We start from the raw sequence: 14821 nt of genomic DNA on the forward strand, positions 1-14821 counted from the left end.
ACGCTAATGCAAAGGAGATTGGAATGACAAGTGGACTACACGTCTCGAATGTTCAGAAAGTTAAGCTTACGTTGCAAAAATCTTATTGACTAAAATGACGAAAATGATACAGTACTGCTGGCTGGTGAAGTAGGCTAGCTAGCAGTGGCTGCGTTGTTGACTTTGTTTGAACGTGTAGCTGACTAGGTAACCTCGATAGTTTCAGTACTACACCTTATCATGATAGAAAAGCAACTATATAGCTAGCTAACATAACACTAATCAAGACGTTCCTTTGTAATGTATTTAGTTTCTACAATGCTGCTCGTCGGTAATAGTTGGCTAGGTTTGGAAAAATGGCGTCGCGGGGGACGAAAATAGCTGGCTAGCTAACCTCGATAATTACTCTAAACTACACAATTATCAAGCTATGACAAAGACAACTATGTAGCTAGCTAACACTGCACTAGTCAAATCGTTCCGTTGTAATGTATTAGTTTCTACAGCGCTGCTAGTCGGTAACGGTTGGCTAGCTAGCAGTGGGTTTGATGATGACTAGGTGTGTTGACTAAGTCTGGAGTCTGGACAACGGCGTCGCGGCGCGGCTGGCTAGCTAATCTCGATAATTACTCTAAACTACACAATTATCTTAGATACAAAGACAGCAAAGACAACTATGTAGCTAGCTAACACTACACTAATCAAGTCGTTCCGTTGTAATGTTGTAATGTAATAGTTTCTACAGTGCTGCTAGTCGGTAGAAGATGGCTAGTTGGCTAGCTAGCAGTGTTGACTACGTTAGGAGGACGAAAATAGCTGGCTAGCTAACCTCGATAATTACTCTAATTACTCTAAACTACACAATTATCTTTGATACAAAGACGGCTATGTAGCTAGCTAAGAAAAATTGCTCAAATCAAACAAATCAAACCGTTGTAATGTAATGAAGTGTAATATTAATTGTGGAGCGAAGCGAAGTGCGACTACTCGCTCCAAACCGGAAGTCAGTATGACAACAGACTGTATATGGCTTATGATAGTACGGGTAGTAAACGGTGTTTTGAGTGTGGGGATGTTGGTCATAAGCGACATGCTGTTCGAAAAGGGAGAAGGCAGAGGGAGGGGCGCAGGTGGTCCTCGTAACGCCTGGGCCCACTGATGTAGGGAGAGGTGGTCCTCGTAACGCCTGGGCCCACTGATGTAGGGAGAGGTGGTCCTCGTAACGCCTGGGATTACTGATGTAGGGAGAGGTGGTCCTCGTAACGCCTGGGCCCACTGATGTAGGGAGAGGTGGTCCTCGTAACGCCTGGGACCACTGATGTAGGGAGAGGTGGTCCTCGTAACGCCTGGGCCCACTGACATAGGGAGAGGTGGTCCTCGTAACGCCTGGGCCCACTGACATAGGGAGAGGTGGTCCTCGTAACGCCTGGGCCCACTGATGTAGGGAGAGGTGGGCCGACAGCGGCTGAGCCCACTGATGTAGGGAGAGGTGGTCCTCGTAACTCCTGGGCCCACTGATGTAGGGAGAGGTGGTCCTCGTAACAACTGGGCCCACTGATGTAGGGAGAGGTGGTCCTCGTAACGCCTGGGCCCACTGATGTAGGGAGAGGTGGGCCGACAGCGGCAGAGCAGCCACAAGCACCTGTTACTGAGGAACAAGTTGTCCGTGTTGAGGGCACGGAGTTGCAACTTGTACCAGAGGGAAATGTTATGCAGCAGAAAAATATTGTTGTAGAAGGTAAGGATGGATCTGAAGAGCCATTTCCTCAGACTGGTGAGGAGTTGCCCAGTACGAGTAATGGGGTACAGGAGGGGGTTCAGGTGGGGCTAGACTCCCAGGTAGTGGAGGAGATGCCCACTATGAGTAATGGGGTACAGGAGGGGGTTCAGGTGGGGCTAGTCTCCCAGGTAGTGGAGGAGATGCCCACTATGAGTAATGGGGTACAGGAAGGGGTTCAGGTGGGGCTAGTCTCCCAGGTAGTGGAGGAGATGCCTGGTATGAGTGATGGGGTAAAGGAGGGGGTTGTGGAGGAGATGCCTGGTACGAGTGATGGGGTGCAGGTGGGGAGTGTTGAGAGGGATGTGGTAGAGGGCTATCAGGGATCTGTGGCCTCAGTTGAGGAGGATCAGGAGAAGGATATGGACGTCTCTATTGATATGATAGCAGCTGGCGACGACTCAATTTACAGTCCAGAGGAGGTCAATGGGTTCCTGGATCAGACTTCTGGGAAATCTGTCAAATTGGCAGATTTTTTGTTGATGTTGATAAGTTTGTGAGGTCAGCTGTGATGTTACAGAAGACGGTGGGGTTAGACCAGTTGAGTGAGAAGAAGCGTTTTCGTTTGAGGAAATTGTTTACTGCTGTCACAGCAGCAAAAGTCAGTGGGAAACGTGGTCAGGTTAAGAGAAAATTAAAACAATGATGATGATCATGCCTCATAGGGTGTCTTTTTTCTCTTTGGTTTCTCTGTGGTTTCTTCTGCTTCTCATTTCTCTTTTCTATATGGAGGTACTAAGGGTAGGTTCTCTTTTCTATATGGAGGTACTAAGGGGAGGTTCTCTTTTCTATATGGAGGTACTAAGGGTAGGTTGTCTTTTCTATATGGAGGTACTAAGGGTAGGTTCTCTTTTCTATATGGAGGTACTAAGGGGAGGTTCTCTTTTCTATATGGAGGTACTAAGGGTACGTTCTCTTTTCTATATGGAGGTACTAAGGGTAGGTTCTCTTTTCTATATGGAGGTACTAAGGGTAGGTTCTCTTTTCTATATGGAGGTACTAAGGGGAGGTTCTCTTTTCTATATGGAGGTACTAAGGGGAGGTTCTCTTTTCTATATGGAGGTACTAAGGGTAGGTTCTCTTTTCTATATGGAGGTACTAAGGGTAGGTTCTCTCAGTATTAATGGGGGAAGGGACAGGAATAAGAGGGCTTGGGTATTAGAAATAATAAAACAGAAAAGGCTTAATGTAGTTTTTCTACAGGAGACATAGTGATGAGGCTAATGAGGTTGACTGGGGTATGTGGTGGGAGGGGCAGCATATACTCAGTCATGGTACTAATTTCAGTGCTGGGGAGGCCATCTTGTTTTCCTCAGGCTTAGGGGTGACTGTGGTATCTACAACAGAGATTGTTAAGGGTCGGGTTTTATTGGTCAAGGCGGATGTTACGTTTTTTTTTTTTTTTTTTTTTTATGTTTCTGCTCCTAATGAGGGTACAGAGCGTATTGCTGTATTTGATAAAATAAAGGAAACTTTAAGACAGTGTGACTAAGAGGGGTGTATGGTTTTAGGGGGGGACTGGAACTGAACAGTGGATTTTACTGTTGACCGCACCGCTGAAGAACCTCATCTGCGGTCAGCCACTTGCCTGTCTGGTCTACTAAGTGAGTTTGAGCTTTCTGATGTGTGGAGAGTCAGGAATGCAACAGTTAGGCAGTACACATGGATAAAAGTTAATGAAGGTCGTGTCAGTGCAGCAAGGTTAGACAGGTTGTATGTATCTGATCACTACTGTAGTAGGGTTGGAAGGTTAGACAGGTTGTATGTATCTGATCTCTACTGTAGTAGGGTTGGAAGGTTAGACAGGTTGTATGTATCTGATCACTACTGTAGTAGGGTTGGAAGGTTAGACAGGTATCTGATCTCTACTGTAGTAGGGTTGGAAGGTTAGACAGGTATCTGATCTCTACTGTAGTAGGGTTGGAAGGTTAGACAGGTTGTATGTATCTGATCTCGACTGTAGTAGGGTTGGAAGGTTAGACAGGTTGTATGTATCTGATCACTACTGTAGTAGGGTTGGAAGGTTAGACAGGTATCTGATCTCTACTGTAGTAGGGTTGGAAGGTGTGATATTACTCCTGTGGGTTTCTCTAACCACCATATTGTTACTGTTGATATTCACTTGTCCAAGAAGGTCGTCACCTTACTGGTATTTTAATGTGAAGTTGTTACATGATGTCATGTTTTGGGAGGGTGTAGTGGAGAAAGGGTGTGCCAGACTGTCAAGGTGTAAATGGGTGCTACCCCAGCTGTCTTATAGGGGAAGGGTACTGGTGGATAATAATCTTGCTGCCTCTACCCTGTGGCTCAGACTAATGATTTTACAGAGGACCCTTGTCCATTTCTTCTGGTCTGGACAACACTGGATTAAAGCTGCGGCCCTGTACCTGCCGCTGCACGAGGATGGACAAGGCCTGGTGGACATTTCCTCTGGTCTGGACAACACTGGATTAAAGCTGCGGCCCTGTACCTGCCGCTGCACGAGGATGGACAAGGCCTGGTGGACATTTCCTCTGGTCTGGACAACACTGGATTAAAGCTGCGGCCCTGTACCTGCCGCTGCACGAGGATGGACAAGGCCTGGTGGACATTTCATCCAGGATCATGGCTTTCCTGCTTCAAGCAGCCCAGAGACTGTTGTACAGAGACGGTTCTAACAGCCCAGAGACTGTTGTACAGAGACGGTTCTAACAGCCCAGAGAATGTTGTACAGAGACGGTTCTAGCAGCCCAGAGACTGTTGTACAGAGACAGTTCTAACAGCCCAGAAACTGTTGTACAGAGACGGTTCTAACAGCCCAGAGACTGTTGTACAGAGACGGTTCTAACAGCCCAGAGACTGTTGTACAGAGACGGTTCTAACAGCCCAGAGACTGTTGTACAGAGACGGTTCTAACAGCCCAGAGACTGTTGTACAGTGACGGTTCTAGCAGCCCAGAGACTGTTGTACAGTGACGGTTCTAGCAGCCCAGAGACTGTTGTACAGAGACGGTTCTAGCAGCCCAGAGACTGTTGTACAGAGACGGTTCTAGTAGCCCAGAGACTGTTGTACAGAGACGGTTCTAGCAGCCCAGAGACTGTTGTACAGTGACGGTTATAGCAGCCCAGAGACTGTTGTACAGAGACGGTTCTAACAGCCCAGAGACTGTTGTACAGTGATGGTTCTAGCTGGGTCGACAGCCTACACATTGATGAGGAGAGCAGGCTGTTTGGGCTTAGACAAGCACCTTTTCCTCTTAAAGCTGGAGGGGGGTGATTTGTCTGGCCTGACTCCATTTTATGAGTCTGTTATGCAGGCTTGGAGAGTTCTTGTCAAGTCCTGTAAGGCCGGCACGCCACCAGGGACGTGGCTTTTTGAAGAGCCTCTCTTTCACAAACTGCCTATTGAAAAGAGGACAGCTGACCTCCAATGGAGGATAATACATGGAGCCATAGCCACCAATATGCATCTGGTACACCTGGATCCTCCTGCTGGGGAAGGGGTGTCCATTCTGTGCTGAGTCTGGAACTCTGGCACATCTGATCTTACAGTGTCCCAGGTTGGTCGGGATGATTGACCTGATCACTTCTTGGTTCTCAGCTTTGGGAGAGGTTTTCTCTTCACAACTGTTTATCTTTGGGTTAAAGTACAGGTTTAGTCGAAGAGGTGTAGTTATTTTGCTTAATTTTGTGTTAGGGGCAGCTAAATTAGCAATATGGAAGACCCAAAAGAACAGTATTTGGGGACAGGGGTCTGTGGATGTGGTGGGAATGCTGGAGGAAATGTTGGCAGCGAGACTGAGGGTTGAGTTTGCCTGTTACAAACTGGTTAACAATATTGATCAGTTTATGAGTATATGGGGTGTTCAGAGGATGTTGTGTTTAGTTACTGTGGAGGCGGATTTGGTGTTGTGTTTTTAATTGATGTGTAACTATGGTTTTGTTTGAGTGTTTATTGTGTTGTGGGTTCCCAGACCCCAATAAAGATGATTTAAATCTCTCTCCCTCTCTCGCGCTCTCTGCCTGTATATGTACCACCAATATAAATATCAAACAGATACCAAACATAAGCAACTATAAGGAAGAGAAGGGTAACTGCAATGAAATAAGCCAGGGACCTGTGGAAAAAAGCCCTCTGATTTCCCCGTGTCCTCCAGCAGGGGAGGACACAACACTTGAGCTCGTGCTGTATCGGATGGACCGAAGGCCGATTCCACGAAGCTCTGGCTCACTCTCACGTTTCTGAAGGACCCGCTGTGGTCCTCTGACAACTTGTTGGTAGGGAAACGTGTGGAGATCCCCCACCAGGCAGTGAGTGGCCTTCATAGCCACGGAGTCTCGACCCCAGACAAAGTATCACCCAAAACATCTAAGGTCCCGGCGGCCACCGTTCACAAAGGAGAGAAGACAGCTTTTTTAATAAAGGGATTTTTAAACCGTTTTACATGTCTTAAAAAAGGTATACTCTTGTTTGAATCATATGTGCACATTTGAAATGTCTTTTACAGATTGGATATTTTTTTAAAGTACTTCTTTTCTTAGGTTGTTTTATTGTTTTAATAACAACATGTACTTTTAACATGTTATAATGTTTCAATGCAGTATTTTTATGCATATTATGTTGTTTTAAAGTGTTGTTTTACTGTAGTAGGGTTGGAAGGTTAGATTGTTTTAAAGTGTACAAATCATTATGTAAAACCATGAGCTATTTTAAGAAACTCTGTGGTAATAACCATTTTTCCAAAATAAAATAAAAATCTGTTCTTGTCAGTTCAATATCTGATATGTCCCTATCTGGGGACAATATATGAAATAGATTTTTCCACAGTGAAATAGGTTATACATAGCTGTGCCATTATTCAGAATTCGTAATTCGCGTGTATGAAATTTGAAGCCCCAAGCGGCTAAACCCGCCGCGCTGAAAACATGCGCTTTATAATGTTCTGATTATATGACCAGGCTTTTATTTTACAATTTGTATCAGCAAGGATCTGGAGCCATCCGTCAGTAATACCCACATACATGTATTTTAGCGATCATTTTGTACATGTAGCCTGTTGTAATCATTATGGAACTGTAGCAGGTTAAACGTGGAGCCTGGCGCACGGTTCACCACGACTGGACCGCTGTCATACAGTTCCATCATTACTGACAATTAAAGTAGATTTATAGGATTATAGTTCAACCACTATTGGACACTTATTTTACACATTCCGATATTTCATGGATTGAATTTGAATATGACAACTTTCAGTATGAATCAAACCAGTGCACGTTTTATTCATCAATATACAGTATTTCGTGAGTAGATAGATGCTCTCCAACCCAATAGGCCTATTGGTATTTTATGTGCATGATATGACGTTTGTTGTAGTGACTGACTAGGCCTGATTGTAAAAGTATGCTTTAAAAGTGTCATGTTTGCAAAAGTGTATTGTGTTGAGCACACATTTAGGCAGCCAGGACCACAGGCCGGGACCGCAGGCCGGGACCGCAGGCCGGGACCGCAGGCCGGGACCGCAGGCCGGGACCTCTCCGTAGGACGCCCTGTCGGTTTAGCTCTCACTGCAGTCCAGTGCCATGGACATCTTTGAAGTTTGGCCTCTAGTAATTTAGGAGGGCAACTTTATAAAGGCCTCCTCACAATGGCCTTATCATACATGGCTCTACAGACAGATTTAAAGATACATGGCTCTATAGACAGATTTAAAAATACATGGCTCTATAGACAGATTTAAAAATATATAGCCTATTTTTATTTCATACATTATTTGCGTTGATGATGTGCTGCAATGTAATGAAGTCGAGCGGTTCAACATTCAAATGCGTTTTAATTGACCACATAGTGCAGCTTGGACAAGGCGACGGTCGGTGGAAGTCTGGCGCCACCAAGTGGACAATAATTTTAGTTCCCTTGTGGCATCAGTGGTGCTTCCTGAGATAGTTTATAAAATATAAAATGTTACGTTAGTTTTATTATCTGCAAATTATTTCTCCCACCCGTATTTGACAGATTATTATTCCAATGTATCTGTAAATCAGGTTTTAACTAAATAAGGATTTGTCTCGTTTCCGATTGGAGGAGGCTGGATGACCACGTGATTTCAGATCCTACCAATGTGTTACTTTGTAACAGTGAAAAGTGTCTTTTCCCGACGTTGATCAAATCCCAATCTATGCAGCATGTTTTACCAGCATCATCTTTGATATCTGATGTAAAGTTTACAGAGCTCATTTTGGTGAACCCGTTACCGGATTTGACGTGTCGGAGAACGGCACCTTCCTCCCGAAAGCATTGCGGTATCGCTTCTCGGCCTTTTGGCTAAGATCAAGTGTAGTATCTGTTCTTATCAGTTTAATATCTGATACGTCCCCTATCTGGGGACCATATATTAAATTGATTTTTGGAACAGGGAGATGGAATAGGGGCTTGCTCCGTCCACTCCACGCATCGACCTGGTATTGCAGTACCTCCAGGAACGGTGCACCCCCTGCCGTTGTGAATATAAACCAGATCAAGTTGACAGCATGGTGTTTCTATTGGAATCATGATGGATATTGGGGTTTGACCAAGTCTGTCAATGATGCCTAGAAAGTGGAGGTCAAGTCACCCAATAAATCAAAACAAATTCAAATTGTTTTTGACGCTTTTATGTGTATAAAATGGTAACACCATTCTGTCAACTTGATCTGGTTTATATTCACAACGGCAGATACTACACTTGATCTTAGCCAAAAGGCCGAGAAGCGATACCGCAATGGGAAAAGACACTTTTCACTGTTACAAAGTAACACATTGGTAGGATCTGAAATCACGTGGTCATCCAGCCTCCTCCAATCGGAAACGAGACAAATCCTTATTGAGTTAAAACCAGATTTACAGATAAATTGGAATAATAATCTATCAAATACGGGTGGGAGAAACAATTTGCAGATAATAATACTGACGTAACATTTTATAAACTATCTCTGGAAGCACCACTGATGCCACAAGGGAACTAAAATAATTGTCCACTTGGTGGCGCCAGACTTCCACCGACCGTCTCCTTGTCCAAACTGCACTATGTGGTCAATTTAAACGCATTTGAATGTTGAACCGCTCGACTTCATTACATTGCAGCACATCAACGCAAATAATGTATGAAATAAAAATACCCTATACATTTTTAAATCTGTCTGTAGAGCCTTACATGTTAAGGCCATTGTGAGGAGGCCTTTAGTAATTTAGGAGGGCAACTTTATAGAGGCCAAGCTTCAAAGATGTCCATGACACTGGACTGCAGTGAGAGCTAGACCGACAGGGCGGCCTACGGAGAGGTCCTGTGGTCCCGGCCTGCTGTGGTCCCGGCCTGCTGTGGTCCCGGCCTGCTGTGGTCCCGGCCTGCTGTGGTCCCGGCCTGCTGTGGTCCCGGCCTGAGGTCCCGGCCTGTGGTCCCTGGCTGCCTAAATGTGCGCTTCGCATAATAAACTTTTGCAAACACGGCACTGTTGAGGCATACTTTTACAATGAAGCTTACTCAGTCACTACAACAAACTTCATATCATGCACATAAAATGCCATTACGCACAAAATACTGTATATTGATGAATAAAAACGACACTGGTTTGATTCATCCTGAAAGTGAGGTTTAGGCTACTACATGATACTCAACTTTTCACTATACCCATCATGAGGTTGCTACAACCTAGCCTAATTAAACAGCAGCATAGCGAGGCTATATATAGGGGGGTACCGGTACAGGGTCAATGTGCCGGGGGTACCGGTTAGTCGAGGTAATATGTATACATGTAGGTAAAGTTAAAGTGACTATGCATAAATCATAAACAGAGAGTAGCAGCAGTGTAGAAGTAGGGGGTCCATGACCAGGGTCAATGATGCCCACTGCATTAGACACACTACTAATCCCCCAACATCAGTGCCCGACCTCACTAACGCTCTTGTGACTGAATGGAAGCAAGTCCCCTGCAGCAATGTTCCAACATCTAGTGGAAAGCCTTCACAGAAGAGTGGAGACTGTTATAGCAGCAAAGGGGGACCAACTCCATATTAATGCCCATGATTTTGGAACGAGATGTTCAACAAGCAGGTGTCCACATATTTTTGGTCATGTAGTCTATGTTGAATGATAAATATTTAAGGCTGACAGTCTACACGTATTACAGATTAATAGAAAGCTTTACAGAGAGTCTAGGATAAACCAGACATTTTGCTATAAGTATCAAGAGTTTTAGACATTGTCAACAACAGTTTCCTGTGGAAAGCTTCATATCATGCTGCTCAAATCATTTTCCTTCTCAAATCAGGTGTCGTCAACAACGTCAAAGGAATTGATGCTATAAGCCCGTCTTCTAAAGATGAGTTCACAGAGTTTGAAAAGTTGTTAAAAGACAAGATATCACCTTTCGAGAGTTCCATACACTATTCTGGCTTCCTAGAGTCCTTGTTTCGAGACCTCTGTCTCTCATGTAAGTATTCATTTAATAATACACATTTAGAAAAGTCAGTGTCCCTGTATTATATGAAATAATGTTTTAACTGTGCACCTCTTATGTTACAGTGGAGGTGGAGGACTTGAAAAGAGTCAGCAACTCCCTCACAGTCTTACTAAGTGAAAAACAGAAACAGGAAAAGGTTAGTGTTTTCTTTTTCAAATGACAGACAAGTAGAGACGTTTATCACCAGTATACATGGTCTACTTCGACCGGTATTCAGTCTAGTCCGGGTCATGTTCATTAGGCAACAAACGGAAGAAAACAGACTGGATCAGTGAGGTACTACCTGGAGTTGCGTGCCCTAATGGAAATGATGATCAAATGAATTACTGTCATAAGACAATACTAATCATCCCCTCTTCATTTCCAACAGCAGCTGAATAAACAATACTAATCATCCCTCTTCATTTCCAACAGCAGCTGAATAAACAATACTAATCATCCCTCTTCATTTCCAACAGCAGCTGAATAAACAATACTAATCATCCCCTCTTCATTTCCAACAGCAGCTGAATAAACAATACTAATCATCCCTCTTCATTTCCAACAGCAGCTGAATAAACAATACTAATCATCCCTCTTCATTTCCAACAGCAGCTGAATAAACAATACTAATCATCCCTCTTCATTCCAACAGCAGCTGAATAAACAATACTAATCACCCCTCTTCATTTCCAACAGCAGCTGAATAAACAATACTAATCATCCCTCTTCATTTCCAACAGCAGCTGAATAAACAATACTAATCATCCCTCTTCATTTCCAACAGCAGCTGAATAAACAATACTAATCATCCCTCTTCATTTCCAACAGCAGCTGAATAAACAATACTAATCATCCCTCTTCATTTCCAACAGCAGCTGAATAAAGGACAATACTAATCATCCCTCTTCATTTCCAACAGCAGCTGAATAAACAATACTAATCATCCCTCTTCATTTCCAACAGCAGCTGAATAAACAATACTAATCATCCCTCTTCATTTCCAACAGCAGCTGAATAAACAATACTAATCATCCCTCTTCATTTCCAACAGCAGCTGAATAAACAATACTAATCATCCCTCTTCATTTCCAACAGCAGCTGAATAAACAATACTAATCATCCCCTCTTCATTTCCAACAGCAGCTGAATAAACAATACTAATCATCCCTCTTCATTTCCAACAGCAGCTGAATAAACAATACTAATCATCCCTCTTCATTTCCAACAGCAGCTGAATAAACAATACTAATCATCCCCTCTTCATTTCCAACAGCAGCTGAATAAACAATACTAATCATCCCCTCTTCATTTCCAACAGCAGCTGAATAAACAATACTAATCATCCCTCTTCATTTCCAACAGCAGCTGAATAAACAATACTAATCATCCCCTCTTCATTTCCAACAGCAGCTGAATAAACAATACTAATCATCCCTCTTCATTTCCAACAGCAGCTGAATAAACAATACTAATCATCCCTCTTCATTTCCAACAGCAGTTGAATAAACAATACTAATCATCCCTCTTCATTTCCAACAGCAGCTGAATAAACAATACTAATCATCCCTCTTCATTTCCAACAGCAGCTGAATAAACAATACTAATCATCCCCTCTTCATTTCCAACAGCAGCTGAATAAACAATACTAATCATCCCTCTTCATTTCCAACAGCAGCTGAATAAACAATACTAATCATCCCTCTTCATTTCCAACAGCAGCTGAATAAACAATACTAATCATCCCCTCTTCATTTCCAACAGCAGCTGAATAAACAATACTAATCATCCCTCTTCATTTCCAACAGCAGCTGAATAAAGGACAATACTAATCATCCCTCTTCATTTCCAACAGCAGCTGAATAAACAATACTAATCATCCCTCTTCATTTCCAACAGCAGCTGAATAAACAATACTAATCATCCCCTCTTCATTTCCAACAGCAGCTGAATAAACAATACTAATCATCCCCTCTTCATTTCCAACAGCAGCTGAATAAAGGACAATACTAATCATCCCTCTTCATTTCCAACAGCAGCTGAATAAACAATACTAATCATCCCTCTTCATTTCCAACAGCAGCTGAATAAACAATACTAATCATCCCCTCTTCATTTCCAACAGCAGCTGAATAAACAATACTAATCATCCCTCTTCATTTCCAACAGCAGCTGAATAAAGGAAAGAAGAAAAAGAAAGGTATGGTTTCTGCCGGAGGGATGAAGTCCAAGATGAAGGATGACCTAGCGGACTACGGCGAGTTCGACGGAGGTTACGTACAAGACTACGAGGACTTCATGTGACGTGACACCAACCGAGTGCTGCGTCTCAAACGGCACCCTGTTCCCTATGTAGAACCCTTTTTATATAGGGGATAGGGTGGCATTTAGTAGGCTTCCACTGTCTGACCCACATTCCCCCTCCACTCTGCTCCACCCAGCCCCCTTAGAGCATGACTAAAGATTGATTACTTCTAGTTGTAAGGAGGGTAATATTGCCCTGATCATCCTTCCCCCTGCAATATTTGAATTTTCTAGGAAAATAATACAAAATGTTACTATAAAGTAATATTAAGGCTAGGAAGTATTGAAGCCACACAGAGTCAATGTGTGAACATAGGCCCATATACTGCTGAAATGAACATGATGTAACCATAATCTTAACTGTCAGTGTATTTAATGGAGAAATGATGGCGCTGAAAATAATGTGTTTTTATGTAGCGTTTCAATAAATAGCCGTAGGGTACTACTCCGTGTCAGTTAGAAAACACAGCGCTGACCATTTCATCCTGGGCCTATGTTCACAAAGCGTCTGGGTAGATATGCTGGTCTAGGATCAGGTGCCCCCCTCCCTCCCCACCCCCTCCCCCCTCTTATTCATTATGATCAGACAAGGCTAAACTGATCCTAGAACAGCACTGCTACGCTGAGAAACCCAGTACAATCACTTCCACTGAGTTGAAGCAACAATCGTTCTAGGTCTCCAAGGCATTTCTAGTCGATCGTCAAACATTTCTGTAAAAAACCCAACGATAAAGCTTTGTGTTCCTATTTGTTTCATTAGTCTCGGGCTGTTGGTGGGTAGGTGCAGCCAATTCAGCTGCCCTGCGCACCGGGTAGGCAAACTGTTGCCATTTCATATGTCTGAAGGTGCGAACTCTGCCTTCCAGGTGGGCCTGGAGAGGAAATCAAGTGCACTATGAATTACTGGCCAATCAGAATGCTCAGTTTACCGAGTCTGCAGGAACGTAGCAGGCAATAAAAAAAGGATACGGCAAAATTGATACTGTGACATTTCAAAACGTTCAAAACCATGACTAGAGAGACTGTCAACGAATACAGCAAAGAGCTGCTGCTTTTATGAGTGACTTCATGTTTAAGGTCTCACTCAGCACTGTCAACACTTTGTTTTCAACACTTTTATAAACCATAAAATGCGCGTTCTTCCTATTTCCACTCAGCGCTACAACAAGCAGTGCAGCAGTAATGAATGAGTAGGAAAGTGTATCTGTAGGCGTTGTTATTATTAGCGGCTTGTGTCTTTTTTTAATATCAAGGAATATTTCACTTTCTCTGTTCATGGGAGTAACAACATTAATTTGTGCATAAGGCAGAAATAATACGGTGCGACTCGAGTTGCCATCAGCTGGAAGACGGTGTCCCTTTTTGGTTAGTGTCAGTAGAGGAAAGGGAGAGAGGAGGGATGTTGAGAGACGGACCCTTGGTCTGCTGCTCTCTCCCTCTGCTGAGACTGACCCTCAGTCTGCTGCTCTCTCCCTCCGCTGAGACTGACCCTCAGTCTGCTGCTCTCTCCCTCCGCTGAGACTGACCCTCAGTCTGCTGCTCTCTCCCTCCGCTGAGACTGACCCTCAGTCTGCTGCTCTCTCCCTCCGCTGAGACTGACCCTCAGTCTGCTGCTCTCTCCCTCCGCTGAGACGGACCCTCAGTCTGCTGCCCTCTCCCTCCGCTGAGACTGACCCTCAGTCTGCTGCTCTCTCCCTCTGCTGAGACTGACCCTCGGTCTGCTGCTCTCTCCCTCCGCTGAGACTGACCCTCAGTCTGCTGCTCTCTCCCTCTGCTGAGACTGACCCTCGGTCTGCTGCTCTCTCCCTCTGCTGAGACTGACCCTCGGTCTGCTGCTCTCTCCCTCCGCTGAGACTGACCCTCGGTCTGCTGCTCTCTCCCTCCGCTGAGACTGACCCTCAGTCTGCTGCTCTCTCCCTCTGCTGAGACTGACCCTCGGTCTGCTGCTCTCTCCCTCTGCTGAGACTGACCCTCGGTCTGCTGCTCTCTCCCTCTGCTGAGACTGACCATCAGATGCAGGCACCATCAGCCCAGTAAAATAAAAAGCTAATTATTTAAATGCATGCTGTGCCTCACAAGTAATACAACAATGGATGTATTACCGGTGTGATCATATAGCCTACCTCAAATTTTGAAATCTAATTTAAAAAAATGTCCCGAACAACAATGCATTGGCAGGGCAATTCAAGCAAAGCCAGTATGCGGTGATAATGTATTGGGTCTATAGCTTACTGCACAAACCTCATTGCTACAGAACTGTTCTTAATTGGTTAATGTTGAATAGGCTTACATTGTTTAAGTCACTACT

At 44.1% G+C, this 14821-nt stretch overlaps 1 protein-coding gene and 3 non-coding genes across 4 annotated transcripts; 3 read left to right on the forward strand and 1 right to left on the reverse strand.

The window, feature by feature from the left end:
* Nucleotides 1-1968: 1968 nt before the first annotated feature.
* Nucleotides 1969-12661, forward strand: LOC115196639 (eukaryotic translation initiation factor 3 subunit J-A-like). Its single transcript, XM_029757484.1, has 4 exons — nucleotides 1969-2186; nucleotides 9983-10200; nucleotides 10293-10366; nucleotides 12379-12661. The coding sequence occupies exons 1-4, from the start codon at nucleotides 1969-1971 to the stop codon at nucleotides 12511-12513; spliced, it is 645 nt and encodes a 214-aa protein (XP_029613344.1). The 3' UTR covers nucleotides 12514-12661.
* LOC115197824 (U2 spliceosomal RNA) lies at nucleotides 6466-6648 on the forward strand. Its single transcript, XR_003879066.1, has one exon. It is a non-coding gene; the product is annotated as a U2 spliceosomal RNA (small nuclear RNA).
* Nucleotides 8037-8227, forward strand: LOC115197846 (U2 spliceosomal RNA). The gene has a single exon (XR_003879086.1). It is a non-coding gene; the product is annotated as a U2 spliceosomal RNA (small nuclear RNA).
* Nucleotides 8293-8486, reverse strand: LOC115197821 (U2 spliceosomal RNA). Its single transcript, XR_003879065.1, has one exon. It is a non-coding gene; the product is annotated as a U2 spliceosomal RNA (small nuclear RNA).
* Nucleotides 12662-14821: the final 2160 nt, after the last annotated feature.

The sequence above is a fragment of the Salmo trutta genome, chromosome 7 (assembly GCF_901001165.1).
Source record: "Salmo trutta chromosome 7, fSalTru1.1, whole genome shotgun sequence".
NCBI lineage: Eukaryota > Metazoa > Chordata > Actinopteri > Salmoniformes > Salmonidae > Salmo > Salmo trutta.

What these genes read in the sequence shown, in the direction of transcription:
- LOC115196639 (XM_029757484.1), top strand. Translation starts at nt 1,969, where the DNA reads ATGCCTGGTATGAGTGATGGGGTAAAGGAGGGGGTTGTGGAGGAGATG. An exon ending in TCGAGACCTCTGTCTCTCAT is followed by an intron (nt 10,201 to 10,292) that starts GTAAGTATTCAT and finishes CTTATGTTACAG; the next exon opens with TGGAGGTGGAGGACTTGAAA. An exon ending in AAAAACAGAAACAGGAAAAG is followed by an intron (nt 10,367 to 12,378) that starts GTTAGTGTTTTC and finishes CATTTCCAACAG; the next exon opens with CAGCTGAATAAAGGAAAGAA.